At 46.3% G+C, this 22,717-nt stretch overlaps 2 protein-coding genes across 6 annotated transcripts; both read left to right on the top strand.

Moving 5' to 3' along the window:
* Positions 1-670: 670 nt before the first annotated feature.
* APOD (apolipoprotein D) lies at positions 671-7,474 on the top strand. 2 transcript variants are annotated; one of them, XM_059478940.1, is made up of 5 exons: positions 671-696; positions 2,843-2,996; positions 3,238-3,359; positions 5,072-5,160; positions 6,352-7,474. In XM_059478940.1, the coding sequence occupies exons 2-5, from the start codon at positions 2,874-2,876 to the stop codon at positions 6,585-6,587; spliced, it is 570 nt and encodes a 189-aa protein (XP_059334923.1). In that variant the 5' UTR covers positions 671-696; positions 2,843-2,873; the 3' UTR covers positions 6,588-7,474. The 2 variants fall into 2 exon arrangements, with proteins under 2 accessions (XP_059334923.1, XP_059334922.1); XM_059478939.1 differs by lacking the exon at positions 671-696 and adding an exon at positions 727-1,947.
* Positions 7,475-9,280: 1,806 nt separating this feature from the next.
* Positions 9,281-22,016, top strand: PPP1R2 (protein phosphatase 1 regulatory inhibitor subunit 2). Of its 4 annotated transcripts, none has more exons than XM_059479020.1 (7): positions 9,281-9,454; positions 14,032-14,139; positions 14,563-14,640; positions 14,959-15,062; positions 16,201-16,380; positions 19,264-19,314; positions 20,569-22,016. In XM_059479020.1, the coding sequence occupies exons 1-6, from the start codon at positions 9,309-9,311 to the stop codon at positions 19,266-19,268; spliced, it is 621 nt and encodes a 206-aa protein (XP_059335003.1). In that variant the 5' UTR covers positions 9,281-9,308; the 3' UTR covers positions 19,269-19,314; positions 20,569-22,016. The 4 variants fall into 4 exon arrangements, with proteins under 4 accessions (XP_059335003.1, XP_059335002.1, XP_059335001.1 ...); XM_059479019.1 differs by having other exon boundaries at positions 16,201-16,391; XM_059479018.1 differs by lacking the exon at positions 19,264-19,314.
* Positions 22,017-22,717: the final 701 nt, after the last annotated feature.

Here is a 22,717-nt window from a genome sequence, read left to right as displayed (position 1 = left end):
GACCCCGCTGTGCCCCAGCCCTGCAGCTGCCTCATTGCCCAGAAACGTGGGGAGGTTTCATTCTGGCATGAACATTCCGAGCGTGTCTGGTGCCCCCCTCCTTGCCCTGGTTTCTCCACAGCTTTCCTTCTTCCTGTCCTCCCTCCCTGCTCCAGCTTCCTGCCCTTTGATGTGTGGCCCCTCCTCTGCTCCAAGGCACAAAGTGCTTACCAGGTGGGGATGACTGAGATCCCACCCCACAATTAGGTGCAATTTTGAGGTTATGCTTTTCCCCGAGCCCTTGCTCTGGAGTGGCTCAGAGCAGGCTCCTGCTGTGGGTTAATGGTAGGTGGGACATGGAGCAGGCTCTGGGCTCGAGGAGTGTCAGCTCCTGTTGGCTCCTGACTTGTCAGCATCCTCGCCATGGCCAACTCCTGCACACTCCTGCAGCAGGAGTTCCATGGTGTAGGAGGATAGAATATAAGAAAATAAAGGTAGTGTAGAAAGTAATCTTACCCCTAAGGAGTTGCAGCTGGGCCAATTATCAAAGATTAGGAACAGGCCTGACTTTAACAGGCCACAGCTGTAACAAATGAGAACGAGAGTGCTATAAAAGAGTGGGGTGGCTGGGTGAGAGAGGAATTGGAGTCAGTTGCTGCTTTGTGAAGAAGAAAGAGTCAGTGCTCTGAGGAGTTGCCCACGAGAAACACCAAGGAGGTATGAAACCTTTGTGATAAGGAGACAGCAGCATGGAACCCCAGCAATAAGATGACAACACTGTGGAGCATGGCTGGGTGAGCACCTTGATGCTCTGGTGTGACTTTGGCTGCATAGTGCCAGGAGCCAAAATGGCAGTGCCAGCCCCGTTATGGCCAGGTGCTGTGGCAGACCCTGTGCTCCCCTGGGCCATTCACCCCCAGCTGCTGCTGCTGGCTCTGTGCTGGGTGAGCCAGGCACAGGTCTGGTGGTTGTTGAGGTCCTAAGACACACCTTGGCTGTGCTGTTTCAGGGCACACCTCGGCTGCACAGCCCCAGAAGGGGACAGGACTGAGCTGTCTGTGGCTCCTGGAGTGGCAATTGGGCAGTCAGGAGCTCGTGTGTGTGTGAGTAAGGCATGCAGGGCAGCATGTAAAAACACATCTGGAGAGAGAAAGTCTCAGCAGAGATTAGATAAAAATGTAATTAAACACAGGGAGCTTCCTGTCAATTACTCAACTCTTGTATAACTCTTGGGACTGGCTGCCTTCACAGATGGCTGCTCTGCTGTCAAAGGCATTTGCTGGGCACCTGTTGGAAAAAGTGCCAGGTCAGCAAGGAATTAATTGCGCCAGCATCTTTCCTTGTAATAAGATTAAAAGTCTAGAAGAAAACTGCTGAAAGGTCTTACAGCTCCTCAGACAAACCTGTGATGCATCCCACTGCTTCATGCTCCTCATGTACTCAGAGTAAGGGACTTGATGGGGACAAGGACATTGCAGTGGCCTGGAGGATCTCCAGGGCTCAAGTAGGAGGCAGAGGAGGCTGCGTGTCCCCCCTTGGAGCATGGCCATGGCTGCTGCTGGACCAGGGGGCACTGGGTGGAAGCTGCTGCTGTCCCCAGCCCCTCTCAAAGGCTGTGGCATTTCTCTCCTTCCCCTGCCACTTGCACCTAGGCCTGAGCTTTAGTGAGTGGCTGCAAGGCAGAGAGCTCTGCAGCTGCAGGCAGTGCCCAGACACGTGGGGTGCCTTTGTTTGCCTGGGTGAGCAGCCAAGTTGCAGCCCATCTCCAGCTTTGTACCAGCTGCAGATCCCAGGCAGCTGACTGGCCTGCCAAAAACCTAAACATATCGAGGACCAGGGAGTGGCTTGTGCCAGAGCTGAATAATGATGATCCCAGCACACTTATAAAGAGAAGCTGAGAGCTCACCACAGAGCTGTTCCTTGCTGCCCTGGTCCTCTGCGGAGCGTCACTGCGCCTCGCCCACCCAGGTATGTCTGAATTGGGAGATTCAAATTGGGAACGGTCTGTGTCTGCAGCTGGAGACAGACTGGGCTTTTCTTCTGAACCTGGGGAAAATGTTACTGCTGCTCCTGTGCAGGAGTTTCCAGCCAGGGAAGCAGAGCAGCCGAGTGCTGCAGGGTCTGTGCATGCCATCCTGCTAAAGGCAGAGCCCAAAGCATGTGGGCAGCATCCTGGCTCCAGCAATTGTTTGGGTACAAGCAGCACAGCTTCTGCTCTGCAGGAAAACCTGTCCTTTCCCTCCCCACCCCATGCTTTTGGGGGTCTGTTCCTGTTGTATTTGGTGCCAATTTGAATCTGTACCGACTTCCCCACCTTGCAGTGCTGTGTATATCCTGGCATACAAAGACTCCTCCAGAGGCAGCTCTCCCACCCTGTTGCAGTGTCAGGCAGCCGTGGCTTACCGGGGGATGTCCCTCCTGCCATGCAGGTGTACAGTGCTCACATCCATGTCCCAGAGCCCCAGCTCTCTGCTGGCTCTGGAGTATGTCCCTTGTGCTCCACCATTTTAAAGCAAACATCCTGCATTTCCCCTTGCCTCAGTTTTGGACAAACAATGATGCTCCTGTGGGTTCTTGGATGTTTACCATCCCTGCACCTTGCTAGGTGTCAGATGTGGGTGATAAGTAGGTGTGTTCTCACCAGGCATTGCCTGGCTTTTCCTAGAGCTGGGGGGCACAGCCTGAGCACAGGCAGGGCTTAAGGCTGTTTTGAGCTTGGGCTTTCTTTGGCACTCTTCTAATGATTCCTTCCTCCTTGCTGCACCCCTGAGGGGCCCTGCTGCATGTCCTATCTTTTGTGCTGCATTTCATACAAAGCTCTGCTCCAGAGAGGCCCCAGCTCAGCTGTTTTCCCTCTGTCCAGGTGCATTTCCCACCTGCATCCCAGTGCAGCCATGCTGGGCACGGCAGTGCGGCTCTCCGTCCTGCTCAGCCTCTTCAGCGTTGGGAAAGGCCAGATGTTTCACATGGGACCGTGCCCAGATCCATCTGTTCAAGAAGACTTTGATATCAACAAGGTGTGAAAAGTTTTCTAAAAGTCTCACTGGGTGTAGCTAGTTAAGCTAAGTGGGCATGGGGCTGACAGCAGTTGCCTGGGTGCAGGGGTGGTGGCAGCTCTGGTCACACCTTGTGCCAGTGTGGGTCTGCAGCTCTGCTCAGTCCCAGTCACTGAGGGGGAAAAACTGTGCTGACAAAAACAGGCTGCTCTGCTTCAGCTCACTCATGTTAAAAACATCTCTTTAAACTTTCTCCTGTCAGTATCTGGGGAAATGGTACGAGATAGAGAAGCTGCCCTCAACTTTTGAGAAAGGAAGCTGCATCCAGGCAAATTACTCATTGAAGGAGAACGGGAAGTTCAAGGTGATCAACAAGGAGATGCTGTAAGTGTTTGTGTTTGGGCCATGTCCTCACTGTGGCAGTGGCACTTGCTGTCCTCAGTGTTCATTTTTCTCTAATTTGCCTGTGGCTGGGGCTGAAGGTTCTGGGGGAGGCAGCTTGTGGTTGCAGTAGCTCTTCTGAGAGATATGGGGCTCTGATTCCTGCTGGTGACCTGAGGATCATCAGGTCTCTGTCTCATTGTCAAGGTGAGTGACAAGAAAATAGATCAAATATACATGGTGACCTCAGCATAAAATAGCCTGGATCTCCCCTCTGACAAGCTTGTCAGCCCCAGAGATGGCTGAGAAGCTGGATGCCCTGGGTCCTGCTCTGGGGGAATCATGGGGCTGGTTATGGGATGGCAGCTACCACCTTGTGGCCCTGCATGATCAGGAGTGCCTGTGCCTTGTGCTCCTCTCTGCTCCAGAGTAAAAAGTAAAGGAAAAGGGGCAGGGAAGGTGAAGAACATGAGTAGTTTTTACTTAAATATTTGTTTCTGGAGTATTTACCTTGCACAAGTAGTAACTGCTGTGCAAGGGGATTGGAAATCATTGTCAGTTTAAATCAGTGGTGAAGTGAATTTTTTTCCCTTTTTTAGGGAATTAGGATAGTTTGCAATTATCCTGAGTCCTCCTGGATTTTTACATGGACAGATGCAGGTGTTAATGAATCTGTTCCCATCACCAGCCTGTGCTGTTGTGGGCTGGTGCTGTGAGGGGCTGAATGGATGGGAGGAAGCAAGTGCAGCGCTGTCCCCTGTGCTCCTGGCATGGCATGGGCACTTTGTTCTGGCTCACAATAGCAGCAGCACAGGAACACATCCCTTGTGTCCGGGGCAGAGCTGTTCACAGAGTGCCCAGCAGTGTCTCAGCAGCTCCACTGCTCGGGCTGTGCCTGGCAAACAGCTGGACATTCATTTGTGCCTGCATTAATCTGTGTGAAATCCATCCAGTCATTGCTGCCACTGCTGCAGCAGCTCAGGACTCTGAAATATCAGGGATATTTTGGATGTGCATGGCTCCAGCATTAGCCCCTTGACCTCTGCTGCTGGCAGCATTCACTTCTGCCTCCTTGGCTGTTCCTGTTTTACAGAGAAGTGTGAAACTTTCCTGCCTGATAGGCAGCATCCAGGTCTTGAGGCATTGGTGCAAAAATGCTGTTATGAGATGGGCAGCTCCAGTCTTAGGGCTTGCTGCCAGCAGGGCACTGCTCTGAATAAGCAGCCAACGAAACCCTGGCTCACCATGCAGGTACAGGTAATTTGCCTGAGGAGGAATGTGCAGTGACCTGGAAAAAAAGCACAGGTGATTAAACAGAGGTGAACACGTGCTTTCCACAACTACCAGGAGCTAAGCTGCTCCCTGGCTCATCCAAGATCATGGATGGGATCCTCCCATCCTCCCATGCTGCATTCCTCCCACCCAGTGCAGAGCAGTCTTGCTCTCCTTCCCCTCTGTCATTTTCACCCTGAAACTAAAGGACATCTAGCTGCCAGGGATGCTGGGGTGGTTTAACCTGAGTGATCATCGACCCGGCTGTGCCTGACCCAGGACCTGCTGTGCCCTGAGTGCTGCCAAAAACATCCTCAGGGCTGCTGGGGTTTACCAGTACCTATTTCAGCCTCCTCTTGGCAGGCAGTTGTGTCAGGAGGAATGATTTAGTGGAAGTCAAAAAAAGGGATCTCCCATTTTCCTGACTTTATTTCTCCCCTCAGTGCTAATGGCAGAATCAATGAAGCTGAAGGAGAGCTCATGCACATGGATGTGAAGCAGCCGGCCAAGCTGGGCGTGCGCTTTAACTGGTGTAAGTGAAACTGGTGTGCTGGGAGGGCTCCCGGTGGTGCCCAGGGCAGGGCTGTGCCCTGGCCATTGTCCTGTGGCACCAGGGAGGGGTGGAGCTCCCCGTGTGGCTTCAGCACAGCAGCAAAGGGCTAAAATAGACTTTGTGGCCAGCAGGCAGTGGTTTGGTGGCACTGATATGCCATTTACAGCAACAGCCCCCTCCCAGGTGGAGAACTCCTCACCAGGTCTCAGAGCAAGAGAGATCAGCAGCCTTGCTGTCTCTCCAGGTCATTCCACAGATGGGGACAGGGAGGTGGGGGAGGCAGCCCCACAGTGCTGCAGGAGCCAAGAATAAGCCAAGAATAGTGTTTCTCTGCACACTATGGTACAGCTACTTGCCCACGCTGCCTCTACGTACAAGTGGCTTTTAATGACCATTAATAATATGGTTTTGTTAGCTTGTTCCTTCCCTTGTCACTCTAACACTCCACAGGGGCCTGCTGAGGTGCTGTGCCACATTGCCCAGCGCTTTCCTCTGTCTGCAGCAACGCTGGAAAGTGAGCTGCAGTGTCCCCTTGGATCCCGTTTTATTCTGCTCCCTGACACCTTTTCTTTGGCAGTTTCATAGCTCCCTTTTGCAGAGGGGTTATTTGGAGAGATGGGTGGAGGAGGGGTAGTTGCAAAGGCAGTCATTGTTCCATGAGCACAGCCAGACTGGATTCTGCCCTGCTACAGCACCACCACAGCCATTTCACCTGCAGCAGGTGCAGCCCCAGCCACCTTCACTGGGTGTGAGCCCCAGAGAGCAGCTCTGGGCTCTGCTGGCTCCCAAGGCAGGGCTCCCCATGGCAGTGGGTGGTGGCTTGTGCTCCTCCTGTCACCAGTGTCAGCTCCCAGCACTACAGCTCCTTCCTGGCAGCCAGCACCCCCACACTGGTGAGGCTGGGCTGGCTTTCTTCAGCCCAGGAGAGCTGTTCAGGTCATGGCGTTAGCTTTCCAGAAAGACCTTCACAGTCAGGGCTTTGTGTCTTTCCCAAGTTCCTCTGGGCAGAACAAGGAGTCCTGGTAGGCTTTTATAAATTATAGCTGCCTGTACTGACCACAAGTGTGCAGCAGCCAAAGTGGGAGCAGTCCCAGGAGCTGTGGCTGGGGTGTAGCAGAGCTGCCCAGAGCTGGTTACACACGGCAATCACAGTGCCCTCCTCTCTCCTAGTCATGCCTGCTGCCCCTTACTGGGTCATCTCCACTGACTATGAAAATTATTCCCTGGTTTACTCCTGCACCAACATCCTCTGGCTCTTCCACATGGACTACGCCTGGATTCTGTCAAGATCTCCTGACATGCACCCAGAAACCGTGGAGAACCTGAAGGGAGTTCTCCAGTCCTACAAGATCGACACCGATAAAATGATCCCCACTGACCAGGCCAACTGCCCTGCTGAGATGTAACTCTGGCATGCAGTGACACAGCACCAGACCAGAGATAAACTTTGTTGCTAGCTTTATTATCCATTAGAATTTCTCTGTGTACCTGAGAATTTTAATAACATTAGTTTCTTCTTTGCTAACAGTAGTGTGCCAGCCCAGATGTACTCCTTGCTGCCATTCCCTGTATTGCTCTTCCCCCTCTTTTTGTCTTTCTCTGACTTTTGTAGCATAACTGAGTCAGTGCTAATGGGTGAAAGAAAGAAACCCTTCAGTGCTGACCTGAAACTCTGCTGCTGCTGTGAGTCCTCCAGTACGGGGATAGGAAAGGGTGTGAGCTGTGATGTGCAAGTATTAGTCTGGGGAAAAATCCTTCATCACACAGCCCCATGTTCATTTCCAAATTTTGTCTTGATGCTTCTGGGCCTGCCAGGAATCTACAGTGTCTGAGCTACACTGTGGGCACTGCTGTAGCATAGCAACATCCAGACATGGTGGGTCAGTCCTTCAGCCTGGGAACCGAGGCTGGGGGTCTTGAAAGTTTTCCAATGCCAGAAATCAGATCTTGCCCTTTGTATTTTAAATCTAAAAATGTCTAGAGATTCAGCATCACTCCATCCCCACTATGTGTCCTCCTCTTGCCTCTAATGAGGCTGGTCCTGCCCTCCCAAGGGGCTGGCTCTGACTGTACTTGTAAGCAGGCATAAAGAGATGGGGCTGCTCCCTTGTTCTGTCTTCCAGAGGCTTTTCCCTGAACAGCAGGAGACAGCAGGCTGTGCCTGACATCCTGCACTGCTGCTGCACGTGCCAGTGCCCGCTGGTGCTGCATCTGCCCTGGCAGGTGCTCAGCAGGCACCATGACAGCTCTGCTTGGATAGCACTCATGCAACTCATTAAAAATGAAATAAAAATACCTGCTTCAGGCCTTTTGTACCCTCCCAGCTGCTCAGCTTTTGCCAGCAGGCTGGGGGGCTCAGTGTGTGGGGCCTGCTCCTCCTGTGGGGCTGCAGTGAGCAAGAGAGCCAGTGCTGAAAGGAAATGGTTTGTTCTCCAGCTCTCTGGGGTTGGATGTATGGGCACTCCTCATTGCCTGAGTCCTGTCAGCAAAATTGTGTTGTGCCTTTGGCTGACAGTGACCTCCATCTCCTGCTGCTTTTACTGACATGAAGAAATAATGACATGGATGTAGAATGCTGTAAATCTGCAGGAATCTACACTTATTTTGGTGGGACCCTGGTGGTGTGGGTGTGCTGCAGAGCACTTTCTTGCCCTGGGAGAGCTACAGGAGCTGAACAGGAAGCCAGTATGTCACTAATCTTTACCAGTCAGAGGAGGCCAGGATGGGAGGGACCAGAAACAACTGCCATGTTGAAGTCATTATCCCTTTAAACTTCCAAATCCTAATGCCACACTTCCTGTGACACAGAATTAAACACTCCACCCAATTTTTCAGGCTATAAGGATGATGGACGTGCCAGGATACAAACAGCTGCCCAGTTGTTCCCAAGTATGTCAGATTCTGGGCGTAATAATTTCATCACTGCTTCGTCAGGTTCCTATTTTCCTTCTCACATGGATGGTGCTGCTGTAGCCCCATTGTGTGTGATGCAAGCCCATGGCACAGTGGCTGTGAGCCCTGGGGAGGGAACCTGCAGCCCCATGGGCAGGGCAAGCACTGCCCAGCACTGGATCTGGCTGGGAACTGGGATCTCCAGTGTGGCTGAGAAATGGGAATGTTTCACTCACAGAAAAACCCCTGCCATGCCTGGGCCCTCTGGAGACCACGCTGGCTCCTTTGCTGTGCCACAGACACCGTGACAAACCTGGGCTGCCCTGGCAAACACGGTGTGCTGGGGGCACCTCTGCATGGCAGCACAGAGAGCTCGGGGACATCGCAGCCCAGCTGCAGCCTGCCCTGCCACTGCCAGCTCGTGTCCCCAGCACAAGAGCACACGTGGGACACCCTGCACGTGCCAGACCCTCGGGTGTGGGTGGGAGTGCCACGCAGGCACCAGCCCCACACAGCCCCAAGATCTCCATGGATGTGCAGACACCTCCAGGGCAGCACACACCGGACTGTGCACACGCCAGACCTGTGTGTCCTCATCAAAGGGGGTGTGGATCTGAACGGGAGATGCCAAGAAGATGGAGCCAGGCTCTTCTCAGTAGTACCAACCACTAGGATGAGAGGCAATAGGCAGCAAGGGATGGACAGGAAATTTCACCTGAATATGAGGAAGAACTTTTTTACTGTGCAGGTAATGGAGCACTAGGACAGATTGCCCAGAGAGGCTGTGAGGTTTCTGTCACTGGACGTATTCAAGAGCAATCTGGACACAATCCTGTGCAATGTGACCCCTTCTGACCTGACCGATTCCGTGATTCTATGTCTGTGTGCCTGTGTGTCCCTGTATCTCTGTGCCTGTGTCTCCGTGTCCGTGTGTCCCTCTATCCCAGTGTCCGTGTCTCCCTCTGTCCGTGTCCGTGTGTCCCTCTGTCCGTGTGTCCCTCTATCCCCGTGTCCGTCTGTCCCTGTGTCCGTGCGCCACTCTATCCCCGTGTCCATGCCCGCGCTCCCCGCGCACGCAGAGCGCCCCCTAGCGGTCGCGCCGCCTCACGGCAGCAGGGGGCGCTGTCGGTCCGCCGGCCGCCAGGGGGCGCAGGCGCGCGGGCTGAGGCGCTGGCGCGGGGCGGGCCCGGCCGGGGCGGTGGCGGCGACGGCGGAACCGGGCGGGCGGCGCGGCCATGGAGGAGCCGTCGGTACCGGACGCCTCGGCGACGCGGCGGGGGCCCATCAAGGGCATCCTGAAGAAGAGCGGCAGCAAGGCTACGTCGGGAGCGGCCGTGGGGGCGCGACAGCCTAGCCAGGCCTGCGAGGAGGACGAGCAAGGGTGAGGCCCCGGTGGTGGTGGGCGGCGGGTCCCCGCAGGGCCTCCTCCGGCCGTCCCGCTCCTCCGGGGGGCCCGCGGAGCGGGAACAGCCGGTCGGCGTCTCCAGCCGGGGCCGCCACTGCGCCCCGTGCCCGGGGGATGCTGCGCGGGCGGGGCGGGGGTCCGTGCCGTGCCCCCCGAGCGGCGGCGGGCCCGGAGCTCGGCTCCGCTCCGCGGTGCGGGTCTGGCAGCGGCAGCTCCCGCCGGGCCGGAGCTCCGCTGGGAGCCCGGGGATACCTCGATCCGGCAGCGGCAGCTCCCGCCGGGCCGGAGCTCCGCTGGGAGCCCCGGGATGCCGGGTGTGCACCTGAGCGGAGGCGGGGAGCCCTGCTCGCTTGTCGCCGTGGCTCCTGCCGAGGAGCGGATGTCACCTGCTGAGTGTGGCCGCTCACAAAGGGTTTTACCGATGCTGCGAGGATAGTTCACAGTTTGGGAAATGCGCTTGATTTATTCGCAGCCTTCTCATAGGCGGCTCATTTCTTGTAATCAAAAGCATGTCTCTGGAGAGGGGACCTCTCCTGGGCTGAAACATCATCAAGATGTATTCTCGGCTGGGCAGGAGCCATCCGTAAAAATCTTACACTTGAGAATGTGCACAGCCTTGTGGTTTGTTATTTGAATGACATGAAAGCTTGCTTTAATTGTAACATGCCTGGTTAGTCCAGGTATGCCAGAAGTGGTCTTCAGCTGTCCTTGCTGGTTAAGAATCCTGCACTTTTCCTGATGCACCCAGCATGTGCTACCTGCCGTTGCTCCGATTCCCCATCAAGTTAAGACGAGCAAGGTTTGACCTGAACTCAGTGTTTACAAATTTGCTTTGGACAGTTTTCGTTTTTCGGCACCTTATTCAGTATAGCAAGGAAAGAAGTAATTATAAAATAAAATGGTCATGCTGGTCAGTTTTTTATTATTATGGTAGTACTCCTTTCATCTTTGCCTAGTTAAGTCATGAATGCAGTCCAAAGTCGGCAAGGTAACAAAGAAGAGCTTTTGGGTTCCAGTGTTGCTTGTGTTAGCTGCAGAAGGTGCAGTGTTGCTTGTGTTAGCTGCTCCTGCTTTCCAGACAAAAATTTCAACTGAATGAATGAGATTATGTTGTTGAAACAGGTAAGTAGCAATATGTTACACAAATGTGATTTTTTCTTTTCCTTTTCTTTAGTTCTGATCTGTAGCTTGATGTGTGTAGCACCACACCAGACATAAATTACAATTGGCTGTTGGTAGCCTATGTTTAATTTTCTGCAGTTTCTTTTGTACTGTCTTGAAAAATGAGTAGAAATGAGTATGAACTGATGAGTGTATGGTGTATTGGTTATTGCACACAGTAATTTCTTGGGAAGCAGTGGGCTTGAGTACAGCTTCTATTTCCTGTTTACCAACATGAGCCAGTAAAGTCAGATTAATTCTGAAATTGCCTTGCAAGTTGAAAGATATTGGCTAAACCTGGCAGGCTGCATTCGAAAATTTCCTGGAAAGATCAGCACAGGGTTTATAAAGCTGGTTTCTGTGTGGGTATTATTTTTGGTTGGCAATGTCTCAATATATCAGTGTTGTTTCTGATTTCAGCTAAATAATTTTGATTTTAGAAGAATGATAAGTAGTACAGTTGTGATTTTCTTTTGAGATTGAAGATTAGTTAATAAATTCAGGTATCTGTTTTCTTAATTCTTTGCTTATTTCTAATATTGAAATTGAGGTCTGAAGAGCTTTAAAAATATCTGTAGATGAAAGAGCTCATTGTGTCAGCTATCATCTTTTACAGCACGATGTTCAGAGCTCTCATGTACTTGCATCATTATTGACCTTGTGCTGCTGTTAGTGATGGTAACATTGTTTGGAAAATTTCCCTAATGAAAGTGTGATGCAAGAATGAAGCTTGAGAAAGTGGGACATCACTGGAACTGCATCCCAAGAGCTGAGATCGTGGTTTAATGGCAGATGTGCTCTTGCCATAGACACTGGGGTACAGTATTTTACAGTATTTTCTGCCTTCAGACCCTGTAGGAGCCTGTGGGCAAGCAGATGTGATATTTTACAAAGGAATTAGGGAAGTGTGTGTGTGCACAAGCAGCTGTGTTGGAAGAGGTGAGGCTGCTATGGCAGGAACAAGGGAGCTGTGAGAGGTGTTCCTTGGCTGTTACTGCTGCTGCAACCTCTTGCCTGTCCTGGTGTGATGTCACATGAAGTTATTGTATATTTTTAAAGATGTGAGAACATACAAATGAGCACTTATGAGATTTTTCAAATCTCATTTTCCTAAGGAAGATTAGATTTCCTATTTCTGTGTCTGAAGGGGTGTCAGGATGCATTTTGCTGTGATGGTCCTAAGCCATGTCATTAGTGTTGTGCTGTGCAGACATGCCTAAGCATGCAAAATTGGAAACAAACAGGGGAGGTGTGGGTTTTCAGAGCACTTAGTGTTTCTCCTGTGAGGGCTTTTTACAAGCAGGGGTGAAATGATATGTTTGTCTCTTTGCCACTAATGGCTTTTTTTCCCCCCTAGGTGAACTTCAGGTTGTGCTTTGGGAGGTGTTCCACAGCCAAGGCTTTAATGTTGGGATCTGAGTTTAAAAAAATAAGCGTGAAAAACTAAGCCACTAAAAACTTGTTCAGTCTTTTATTTATGACTCACTGACTTGCTCAGTGTGGGCTGTGATTTCCAGCACAGTGCATGCCAAAGGGATTGTTCCAAGATTGCCAGTATTATTATTAGGTGGAGTTGGGAGCCTGGGCTATAAACCTTGATGTGCTCTGGGCAAGTGAACCCAAGGCATGAGAAGGGAATGTCTCCATCTGTTGAGTTTCCTTGTCAGCTCAGCTCTGTCTCTTTACAGCCGCTGTGTACCCATGTGCCATTGTCTAAGTGCTCTGGCTGGTAAAATTCCTCACTGTGCACCACAGGGAGCATCTTGTGTGGGTCATGGAGGAGCTTTAGGCTGTGTTAAACTGGGTAAGCTGGGGATTTTTCGACTCCTAACCAGAGAGTTTTGAATGAGTGGCGTTCCTGGAGCGGCGCTCCTGCTTTGTCATCAGGAAGCTCATGACTCCCCGCCCTGCCAGAGCCGCGTCTGACTCACGTGTTGGCCGCTTATGCTGCAGTCCTTGTGTTTGCACAAAACCATTCAATGGTCCTGAAGCCTCAAACATGAGACCTTGGCACTGGCTGCTGTGTGCTGGGGGGATTAAGATCATTCAGTTTGTATTAATTTCTGGAGTGTAAGCCTGTGGCATGTAGGATTCAGCATCAACCCCCACATCTGGTTTTTTTTCTCTTTAGTTTTTCCCTCCACATTGTATTATGCAGTGATAACACTGTAAATGGAGAATGTAGTTTGTGCTTGGAATCTTGCTTTGTCAAGTTTGTTTTACAGGTATTATTCTGCCTAAGAGCACTTGTGCTATTGAGACTGAATATATCTTTCAGATCTGTTATTGGAGTGGTCTGTGTTTGAACAAGAGCACTAAAGTAGAAGTCTTCCAGCCAACTGCCCCCTCTCACCCCACCAAAAACCCAAACAACAACCACCCCAAACCAAACAAAAACACCCACAAAACCCACAAAGTCCTGTAATGTTTCCTTAACTAATAATTCACAACAAGAATATATTAATTAGTCACATTTTTGCATTATTCTGAAATGAAATTTCAGAAATTGGCTTAATCTAAGGGAAAGACCACCCTATATGAAGTTTGCAATAACCTTTTTAGAGAAAATGTGGAACATGGTGGTTTGTGTTGATTAAACATTTTTTGTGGCTTTATGTCAGTGGAGAGATGGCTCTTTCTCTGGCCACAAGGCAATTGCTTTTCTTGTGGCTTATATATTTTGTCAGTGAGCAGTCAGTGTGGGTGAGATTTAGTTTCTTCAAATATACATAAAATGGTACATTTTCTGGTTGACTAAGAAAATTCTAGATAATGTAACATCACTGGTGCCTGTCTGTATAAAATGTGAAACTCCCTCGGCATAATTATAGCAGTGAATCACTTGACTTATTATTCCAATTTAGGATGACAAAAGCAGTATTAATAACCAGCCTGTTCTATGCTACTTATTTCACTGCAGGAGGGGATTTGTTGCTTTTGTTTATGTAACAGTTTTGCTAATAATCATTCTAGTTTCTTCAGCAGAGGTGAACTGAAAGGTATTGAGTTCTGTTGAAGTCTTGTGGGTTGTAATAGGGAGAAGAATTCTCTTTTTACAAGTTACTGTAAAATCAAACAGTTCACAAGATGGTCATTAAACAAGACCAGGAGTCTCTGAATTATATGAATAAGAATATGTTTATAGATAATTGAGTTTGTTTAGCTATTGTGACTTGTTAGGGAAATTAAGTTGCACTGATAATTTGTTTGACTTAAGTATGTACAGAGCACTATTTAATAGTCACACTTTGAACATGTCTGTATGTCATAACAATATTTTTTGTGCTTAGTATGTAGTAGAGATCAGACAGCGTTTTAAAAATTCCTTCTCTGCAAAGCAGAACTAATTGTCTTAGAATATATGAAAATTCAATTTTCTTTTCTTATTTCAGTAAAAAATCTCAGAAGTGGGATGAAATGAACATCATAGCTACGTACCACCCTGCAGGCAAAGATTATGGCTTGATGAAGATCGATGAGCCAAGTACTCCTTACCACAGGTATGCTTGTTAAAGTGTGGGTCTGTGTGCTGCCAGCTGGAACTGTGGGTTTAGAGCAAAATCTGCTTTGTGGGAGATGCAGTATTACTGTGCAGGCCAGCTGGGTGTTTGCAACATACTCTGACCTACAAAGCTTCTAAATAAGGAGAACAGTCTGAAAGGACCAAGTATGAAGGACAAAGTTTAGAAGGTTTGTTCTAGCAGGCTTTAGCCTTTGAATGGAATAAATAAGTCTGACTTCTATTGATTTTTTTTTCAGTACTAGCATATACTATCATATCAGTATTTAAAGTTGATTTGGAAAGCTTTTAAAGGATTAAAGGAGTCTTTTAATTAAGTGTTGTAAGGTTTTGACTGTTTTCTTGATCAAGCTAGAAAGTTGAGCAAATTACTAAAAGAGGCTGCTTTTGTTTGCCCTCCAAGCATGACAGGAGAAGATGATGAGGATCCAGTGAGTGATTCAGAATGTGAGCCCTTAAGAGCAGATGTGTTGAGTAAAAAGTAAGTATTGTAATAATAAAAACTGACTAGATGTGAAGATAATGTGCTCTTTCCTGGAGTAGATTTTCTTTATGGAAAGCTGTTGCTCATTTTTCTAGAAGCTGCATTTTTGCTATTGTCAAATTAAGTGGTTTTCAGTGTTTCAGTGATTTCAGTGATAGTGCTACTGGTAATTCAAACCTCTTGCACATTGTTACTACATAAAAATATGGCAAAAATAATGAACAAAGCTGTTTGTATGAATATTCTGAAATGTCATGTATTTTAAATAGTGAAAAACTTGCTGTTTCAGCATTTTGTATTGCATGATTTATGTAGACTGGCAGCTGCAGCTGAAGGTAGAGGACCCAAGATTATAGCAAGGCAAGAAGAAAGCAGTGAGGAGGAGGATGAGGATGAAGAATTAACACCTGAAGAACGGGGTAGGCATAAGTTGTTTTCTTTCTTTTGCTTAGACTCTTTTCCTATAAATAGTTTCAGGTTTTCTGTAAGTAATATTTGCAAAGAAGAAGTACTATCAGAAAAATGTTGTGATTTGATCACAATAGTTTTTGAACAAATAGCTTCTTGTCTCTAGTTGGAATGTTTGGTTTGGGATCTACATATAAACAGGAATTTGCTGTTGTTGGTTGCCTCCCTGTATACCAGCTTAAGGTATGGGAATTCCTGCCAAGACACCTCAAGTAAGAAATTCTGGTTTGGGGCTGAAGGAATAGTTCCTAAATTGAACATATTTCAGGTAGATGTAATTCAATGAGTACGACTATAAATAAAATGTTACTAATTGCTTGCAAATGTACAGATGATATTTCTGTTGTGTTCGAAGCAGCTGGATGCAATAGGAAGTCTACAGTTATTCCAAAGCAAATAGCGTCTTTAACAGAGGTGTTGTTTCATGTTAACTTGGACCTACAATATTTTCAGGGAACAGTGAAACAACAATCCTTCTAAGGTTTCAGGCTTGTATTATCTAGCTGGTGCTTCTCAAATTTCCTGGCCTTAACTTTGAGTGTGAAACCTTGCTATACTAAAGGAAGGAAAAGAGCAAAGCGTTGGGGCTGGCAGTAAGCAAAATTTACTTGAATTATAATGCATTACTGCTAGATATCCTGATGTTTAATATATGGAGCAGAGCTGGCTTCAAGCCATGGGGAAAGTGGAAAATATTTTCTTCTACATGTGGTAAATATATCTCTCATGACTGACCTTTGGTGGCTAGCCAGAAGTCAAGCCACACATCTGCAAAAGTTCATCTTCTATCCCAGCAGCATGTCTCAATTTGTCCTTGAGTTTACTTAGAAACAAGGCTTGTGAAACTTTAGAGTTTTGTGTACTTCTATCAGATGCTTCTCGTGGTTCAGACTTGCTCGTAGTTGCAAACAGGTTCTTAGAAAAGTGCTTCTGAGATTCCAGTTACTATACTTTTTGTAAGTCAGACTCATTTTAAAAGAACACTCCACTGCTTGAAGACAATTTTTATTCAGTAAATTCATCTTTGAAGAAGATATGTTAATTTTTTTTAAAGGGAAGGAACAACTATTTCCATTTGTTTGCCTACAGAGAAAAAGAAACAGTTTGAAATGAAGAGAAAAATGCACTACAATGAAGGAAGAAACATCAAACTGGCAAGGCAGCTCATTGCAAAAGAACTACATGGTGAAGAAGAGGAAGATGATGAGGATGAAGAGATGCGTGATGCTGCAGATGTAGAAACAATGAACACAGAAGCTACCGAACACGGTGAGGCACTGGTTAGTTAAAAAGCACCTGTAAGTCCTGGTGGCCCTTTGAGTTGTTGGAAATGAATATACTTAGGTGTGAGATGACTGGAAGGAGTACAGTGTGTATGTAACACTCCATGAGTAAGGTTGCACTCTGTTGTGATAGGGAGATTTGTAGCATGGAACAAAAACTCAGTGTTGATAAACAACATGTAGGCTTTTGTTTGTTGTGGCATAAGAGGAAACAAACATTTCTGCTTCTTACCATTTTCCCAATGTAGCTGACTTTGGGTAGTGAAGTTGCCAGCATCCTTTTTAAATGAGGAGCTGTCTTGTACTGAACACTTTAATGACCACATGGTAGAGCCTGGCTTTTTGTTGTGGGTCATTTCCTGTTCTTCTCCCAGTCCATCCTGTGGCCAGCAATGGGAGATTACCATCAGTGTTTCCTCCCTGTTGAGAGGACTGTATTTATCTTCCTGAGGAAAAACACTGCAATGTAAAACTGCTGTTAGGTTTTCAATCCAGACTTGTCCTTGAGCAGAAATGCTCATTGCTCTAGTATGGGATAATACTGTCAACTTTGCTTTTAGTGCAGCTGCTGGAAGAAGGTCTGGGATGTTTAAGTGGGAACTGTTGCTGAAACCTGTTTCAGGTCTCTTCATAGGAAACTCATAAAGCTGTAGAGACTGACACCTTCTCTTTCATCTTTAAACTTCTTTCAGGGTGAAAAGTCTTAGACTTTTGTGGTGATATTCTGGTGAATAATTACAGGTCTTTATTATGTAATGGCACTTTGAATAAATTTTTGGCATAAACAAACCACACATCTGTTGCTCATGAGACTGGTGGCAGTGAAGTCTGTAAGCCTTGTTCATCTGTGGTTGGCAAAGCTGTGAGATATTAGCCTGTCTGCAGACTTGGGAAGATGCTGCATGGGTTTAACTTGGTTCACCTCTGCTTTTCACAACCATGTGAACTAGGAACTCATCTAAAATTCATTCAAATCGCACGCAATAAAAAGGAGATTTGCAAAGTTGCGTGTTTAAGTTCTGTGGATTGCACCTTTTCATCCTGTTATTTACTACAGGAGGACTAATTCCTTCCCAATTGCTCTGAAAGGGTCAGTAGCTATGTGTCTCAGACCCGTTACTGGACTGACTATCCAGTAAAAGAACACAGGCCTTATAATGGCTATTTACTAGAACTTCACTCTCCAGGGGAAAGGAGGGCTGCAGCAGCCAACCGTATGAGCCTTCTGCATGGCCTGAAGCTGCCATCTCTCTGCACTCTGCTGTAAAACAGAGGCAACTCCGCTCCCCAGCTGCATTCGCCACTGGAAAGAAGGCACACCTTTGCAGCATTTTTCCATCTCTATTGTTGAAGTCCATTCCACCTTCCTCATAACCAGCTTCAGAGCCACAACTGGTAATTATCAATTTTAGACTGCTCATGGCTAAGAGATTCCATAAATGTAACTGTCTGCCAGTGTAGCAAGCTCTTAACTAACTGGTTCACCTCCACACCATAGCATGTAGAAATGCTTTCCATTAAGCTGATGTAGTTCTCAGTTCTTCACTTTTCTATCATTCTGCTTAAACCTTCATGTTTTGTTATCTCCTAATCTCTATATCAGCTATCACAGCCTTTAATCCCTGAACTTGATCAGTTCTTCTGAGGTTAAGTACTGATCTTACTTTTGTAGCAGGTGGTGAATTGAATGCCCTCAGATGGATTATGAGACAGAGTTGGGCAAAGGATGATGGGATATGAACAAAAATGTTAATAAACCAGTCTTCTGTCACTGCCCACATTTTAAGAAATTCCTACATTGACATGAGAAATGTTCAGCACACAGCCGTGTTAATGTCAAAGTTTTACTAAAACAACTTTTTTGAGATCACGTTATTTATTGCTCTCATCTTCTGAGGGCACAGAAGAATCTCCTTATTAATAAATGTTAATTGGATCTACAGAAGGTTTCTCAAATAGTTGGATTTAACACTTGCTGCTTGGGGTTCTTGGTCACTGTACTTTTGATCATGCTGTGCTTTTGGCTACATTAAGCACTTGAGTGTTTAAAAATTAGGCTGTTTCCTTTGCAGCAGGAAATCAAAATCTTATTACTATTCATGTTCCTGAGAACAGTATATGGAAAGATTATTCACCTGGATAACTTTCAAAGAGCTCTTTTACTTGAGATTGTATTTTAAAGTGCTTTTGTCTAGAGCAGAAAAGGGAGGGTTTCCTTACTCTTGTACTGGATGATACAGGAGTTGATTTTTGCAATGGCTCGTTTTGGCATTCTTCTGTTAAACTGACTAAAAGCATTGATGCTTGCTTTTAACTTCAATGAAAATGTCCTGGGGTTTCTGCATGTTATATTGTAGCTGTATTTTTATAAATTCTTCCATTTGACTTGAGTTCTTGGGAAGTTGTGGAGATTGTGAGATGATGTGGCTGCCACTCAGCTGTTATGCCAGTCAGTCTATGTGAGTGAGAGCTGCCATGCAGTGTCCTTTTATTCCCATGGAGTAACATGACTTCTGTAGTACTGATTGTTGCAGGTAAAGATGTGACATAAGAGGCATTTCTTAGTGGTCTGTTGTGACTCTGGGGTTCCACTGGCTCCTGGATTGTTTTTCAGCTAATTTGAGAATCTCTTCTCACTTGGAATTTTTTCTATCCATGAAGATCCCTTACAGATTCTGTGCTTCTCTTATCTGATGTTTCCTTCTACCCTCTAATTCTGTCTGGTTTGTATTTGAGTAAAACTAACAGTACACTTCCAATCTCTACGCTCTGCTTTCAAAGAATGGGCTAAAGACTTAGGACAGGTGTAAGGAGGCTCCTGTTAGATACCACCAGGTCCACTAATAAAAGTTGCACTTCTTGGTTACAGACTGAGATTTCTTGCTGATTGAAATGAAGATGGCCAGTCCAGTCAGTGATGGTGAGAACTCTTTGTATATTTTTGCTCCTGTCTCCATTGTGGCTACCAAGTGTTTTTAATGGATGGATCATTCATTTCTTGCCTCAAGTTGCTCTGTGTATGGATTCCAGCAGCCAAGCTCTTTTGTGGAAAACAAAGTATAAGTTTTAATAGACTGCGTATGGCAGGGAGATTGGATGTCCCATAAGGCTCCTTCTAAGCCAGACCAGTCTATGATTCTACATTTGCTTGCTTCAGCATTTCACCTTATCTGGCTACTTGCTATTTATGACTCTATGAGTAACATAAATAGACCTTGCCAGCAGAAGTGGCCTTTGTTTCTCTCCATAAAATTCCCTTTAGAAATTCTCTTGGAAATCACTGAATGAAATATTCCTGATGTAGGTAAATGTAAGGATGATGATTTCAGTGCATACCTGTCTTCTGCTACACGAAAGTATCAAGCAGAGGGTGTTGTCTATAGCAGTTCAATTGACAAGCAGTAAGACTATTGTTCTCTTTCTCTGGTTCATTTAGCTGCATTGCTCTGCTAACCCTGCTCAGATGGCACCCAGCAGCTGAGCTGTCACTGACTGGGTGTGCCCTTTGGCCTTTGGTAGATACAGAATATGTTGTGTTTTCTTAACCAGGACAAGGGTCACCCTAAAGATGAATTGAGTGAGAAGGCTGGGAGCACACAGCAATCAGCTCTGCTGCTTAACTGTGCTGTTTGCTTGTTAAACAGCATGTTACCAAATCTAACTCATGCCCAAGCCTAAATGGCTTTTTAAAAAGAATATTATCATTTTGATGAGGTCTTCTTTGATCAGCACTTTGAGGAGACGTTTCTTCTGATTTATTGCAGTGCTTTTGCTCAAAAGCATGAGTTAACTTCCTGAAAGCACACAACTGTATAAACTTGGGGTTTTTTTATTTCAAGTGCCTCATCTGGAGCTGAATTTGACCTGGGAAGTACTATGTTTGCTGGTATTTCAGGATCCTCATGTGTTAGTTCTAAACACCTGAGTTAAATCCTCCCAGTTCCAGGGGGATGAGCACTCGGTGCTTGGTGTGCTCAGCAGTGGTGTTGGCCCTCTCTTTAGAGCGTCAGCGTCAGAAAACTGCTTCAACCAAAAGCTTATACATTGCTAAGATGGGTTGGCAAACATTACTTCTTCAAAGATAAAGATGATTTCGGGAGGATATTTGTGTGTGTTGTGAAAACATTCAATGGGTGTGAAGAATTATCTATTTTTTGTAATCTTTCTTATGCAGCACATGTTACTCGTGACCAGCTGGAAAGTGGAGCACACAGCATAGAAGAAATTTGTCCAGAACTGTAACTGCTTGTCAAAGACACAAATATAAACATTGCTTCATGATTTTTGCAATTAAGGCTCTTAAATGTTAAGAAGCATATCAGTTACAATGTTGTATTGCCAAGAATGTTAATTTTAGACTTGTCCATTAGGCAGAAAACACTGTCTAATTGATTTATTCTTGTGCCTAGTATTTCATGGAGAATACTGCTTCATAATTTGTTCAACCAGAGTGGCATTCCCTGTATGTATAGCGCTGATTATCTCGCGTGATGTACTGTTACTCTTGCTTTGAAACACTCACTATCTTTGGTTTTACACTATTTATTTGAGAGTGTTCTAGATGCGGTGTCTCATATGGAAAGTTTTGGGATTCAAGAGCCAAACGGTACAGCGTATATCAGATTGACATGTAAGCTATTTATCAGATATGTTAAGCAGTTTAAAAAGGGATTATTCAAGTCCTACAACTTTTTTTTTGTAAAGTGTTGACCTGTTAATCTAGATTTCAGTACGTTTTTTGCCTGCACTTTCCCAGTCTTTAGAACAAGAGCTGTGTTATTTCTTAAGAGCGGTGTTTGCCATCGGTCGTTAGTTTCTGACTAAAGCAGTACTAACATCTAGTGGAGGGAGTGTTTGTACACTGGAAATGGCTAACTTGAACTTTGCATTTAACTGTCATAACCTCTTCCATCAGGACTGGTTGTTTTGTGGAGCTCTCTCTGGCTTATTGTGAGAACGTGCAAGTTCCCTCCAGCTTTTCTCTTAAAATCACATCCACTGTTACTCTTCTGGCTCTTGTTTCAAATGTTTGGTTCTTTCCAGTTGCATGAACAGTGTTTGTGCTGTTAGCACCTGAGGAAAAACACCCAGCCACGAGGAAATACACGTCAGGACTGAAGATGTGCTGAGCTTAGGCTCTGGCTGTTCTTTATTAAAGATAACTGCTGTTGATCTACTCTTTTGGGGTTGGCAACTTCTATACTGAAAACCACTGGTCTAAATCTTCCTGTGTCCACTGCAACTTACAGCAACTGCTTTTGTAAAATGAAGGCTTTTTGGAAGCTAGAAGGGAAAATGCCTAATTCAAATACTTGTTTACAGTGTGGTTGTATAGCTGTAAAGAGGGATTCTGCGCCTCCAAATTGCTGTAAAAACTTCCCACTGGGTGGAATTTGACTGGTGAATGTTCCAGTATTCAGAGTAGTTCCTGGGTTTTATTACACAAACAAAGTACACACTTAAGCTTTAGCTTGGTTATGAAATACAGTGTATATCTTAATTTTGATCTGAATTTGATATGTTGCAAAAATCCATATAATTATATGGATCTATTTTAAAATGTCTTTTTCTCCACTGTATATGTGAAGTTTGAATAAAGGAATGAAAGTTATTTTACAGTTACATGCATTCTCAAGTGTGAGCTTTCCTGCAGTCCCAGAGAAACTGAGAGTTAATAAGGCAATAGGATGCTGTCCTTTGAAAGATTTTTACAGGAATGATTCATTAGACTGGATTCACTGCCAAAGATACCTGTGAGTTGTGCTAACTGTGTTTTGTAGTGTGCCTTTCCCAACAATCTCCTCTCCTTAGTAGGTGACAGGGTAGTCAGTTTTGGGTTAGTTAATCTTTTAACTTCTTGAATTGAGATTAATAGGTCTTTTCACAAGAAAGACTTGAACTCTTGATTCTGGCCAGTGTGGTGATGCTAGTTTTTCAACATGCAGAGTGCTATTTCTTCTTGTATCAAATGTGGTCACTTGTATAGAGTAAACAGGGGCAAAGGGTAAGCATTTAGATACTTCTGACTCGTCAAGTCACTTACTGAAGCTTTCAATTTGGCTCCTAAGAATAGGATTTCAAAACTTTAGGTTAGTACCTTTTATAAACCAGCTTGCAGTGTTCAGAGTGTTGATGTGTGTGCACTGAGCTGTGTTTCAGGCTGAGCAGCTGCTGGCTTGGCCTGCCCCAGCTGGGCACTGAAATCCTGCTGAGAGCACGGCAGTGCTCAGCAAAGCCGGGGGGCTGTCAGACTGAGCACGGACACGGTGAGCAGTGTGCTCTGGTGACAGCAGTGTGCTCTGGTGACAGCAGTGTGCTCTGGG

This window comes from Ammospiza nelsoni, chromosome 10 (assembly GCF_027579445.1).
Source record: "Ammospiza nelsoni isolate bAmmNel1 chromosome 10, bAmmNel1.pri, whole genome shotgun sequence".
NCBI classification, from domain to species: Eukaryota; Metazoa; Chordata; class Aves; order Passeriformes; family Passerellidae; genus Ammospiza; species Ammospiza nelsoni.
This window is presented reverse-complemented; position numbering and strand designations above follow the sequence as displayed.

Coding starts and splice junctions, on each gene's coding strand:
- APOD (XM_059478940.1), top strand. CDS start 2,874: ATGCTGGGCACGGCAGTGCGGCTCTCCGTCCTGCTCAGCCTCTTCAGC. Junction 2,997..3,237: donor AAGACTTTGATATCAACAAG/GTGTGAAAAGTT, acceptor TTCTCCTGTCAG/TATCTGGGGAAATGGTACGA. Junction 3,360..5,071: donor GTGATCAACAAGGAGATGCT/GTAAGTGTTTGT, acceptor TTCTCCCCTCAG/TGCTAATGGCAGAATCAATG.
- PPP1R2 (XM_059479017.1), top strand. CDS start 9,309: ATGGAGGAGCCGTCGGTACCGGACGCCTCGGCGACGCGGCGGGGGCCC. Junction 14,641..14,958: donor GCAGATGTGTTGAGTAAAAA/GTAAGTATTGTA, acceptor TGATTTATGTAG/ACTGGCAGCTGCAGCTGAAG. Junction 15,063..16,200: donor ATTAACACCTGAAGAACGGG/GTAGGCATAAGT, acceptor GTTTGCCTACAG/AGAAAAAGAAACAGTTTGAA.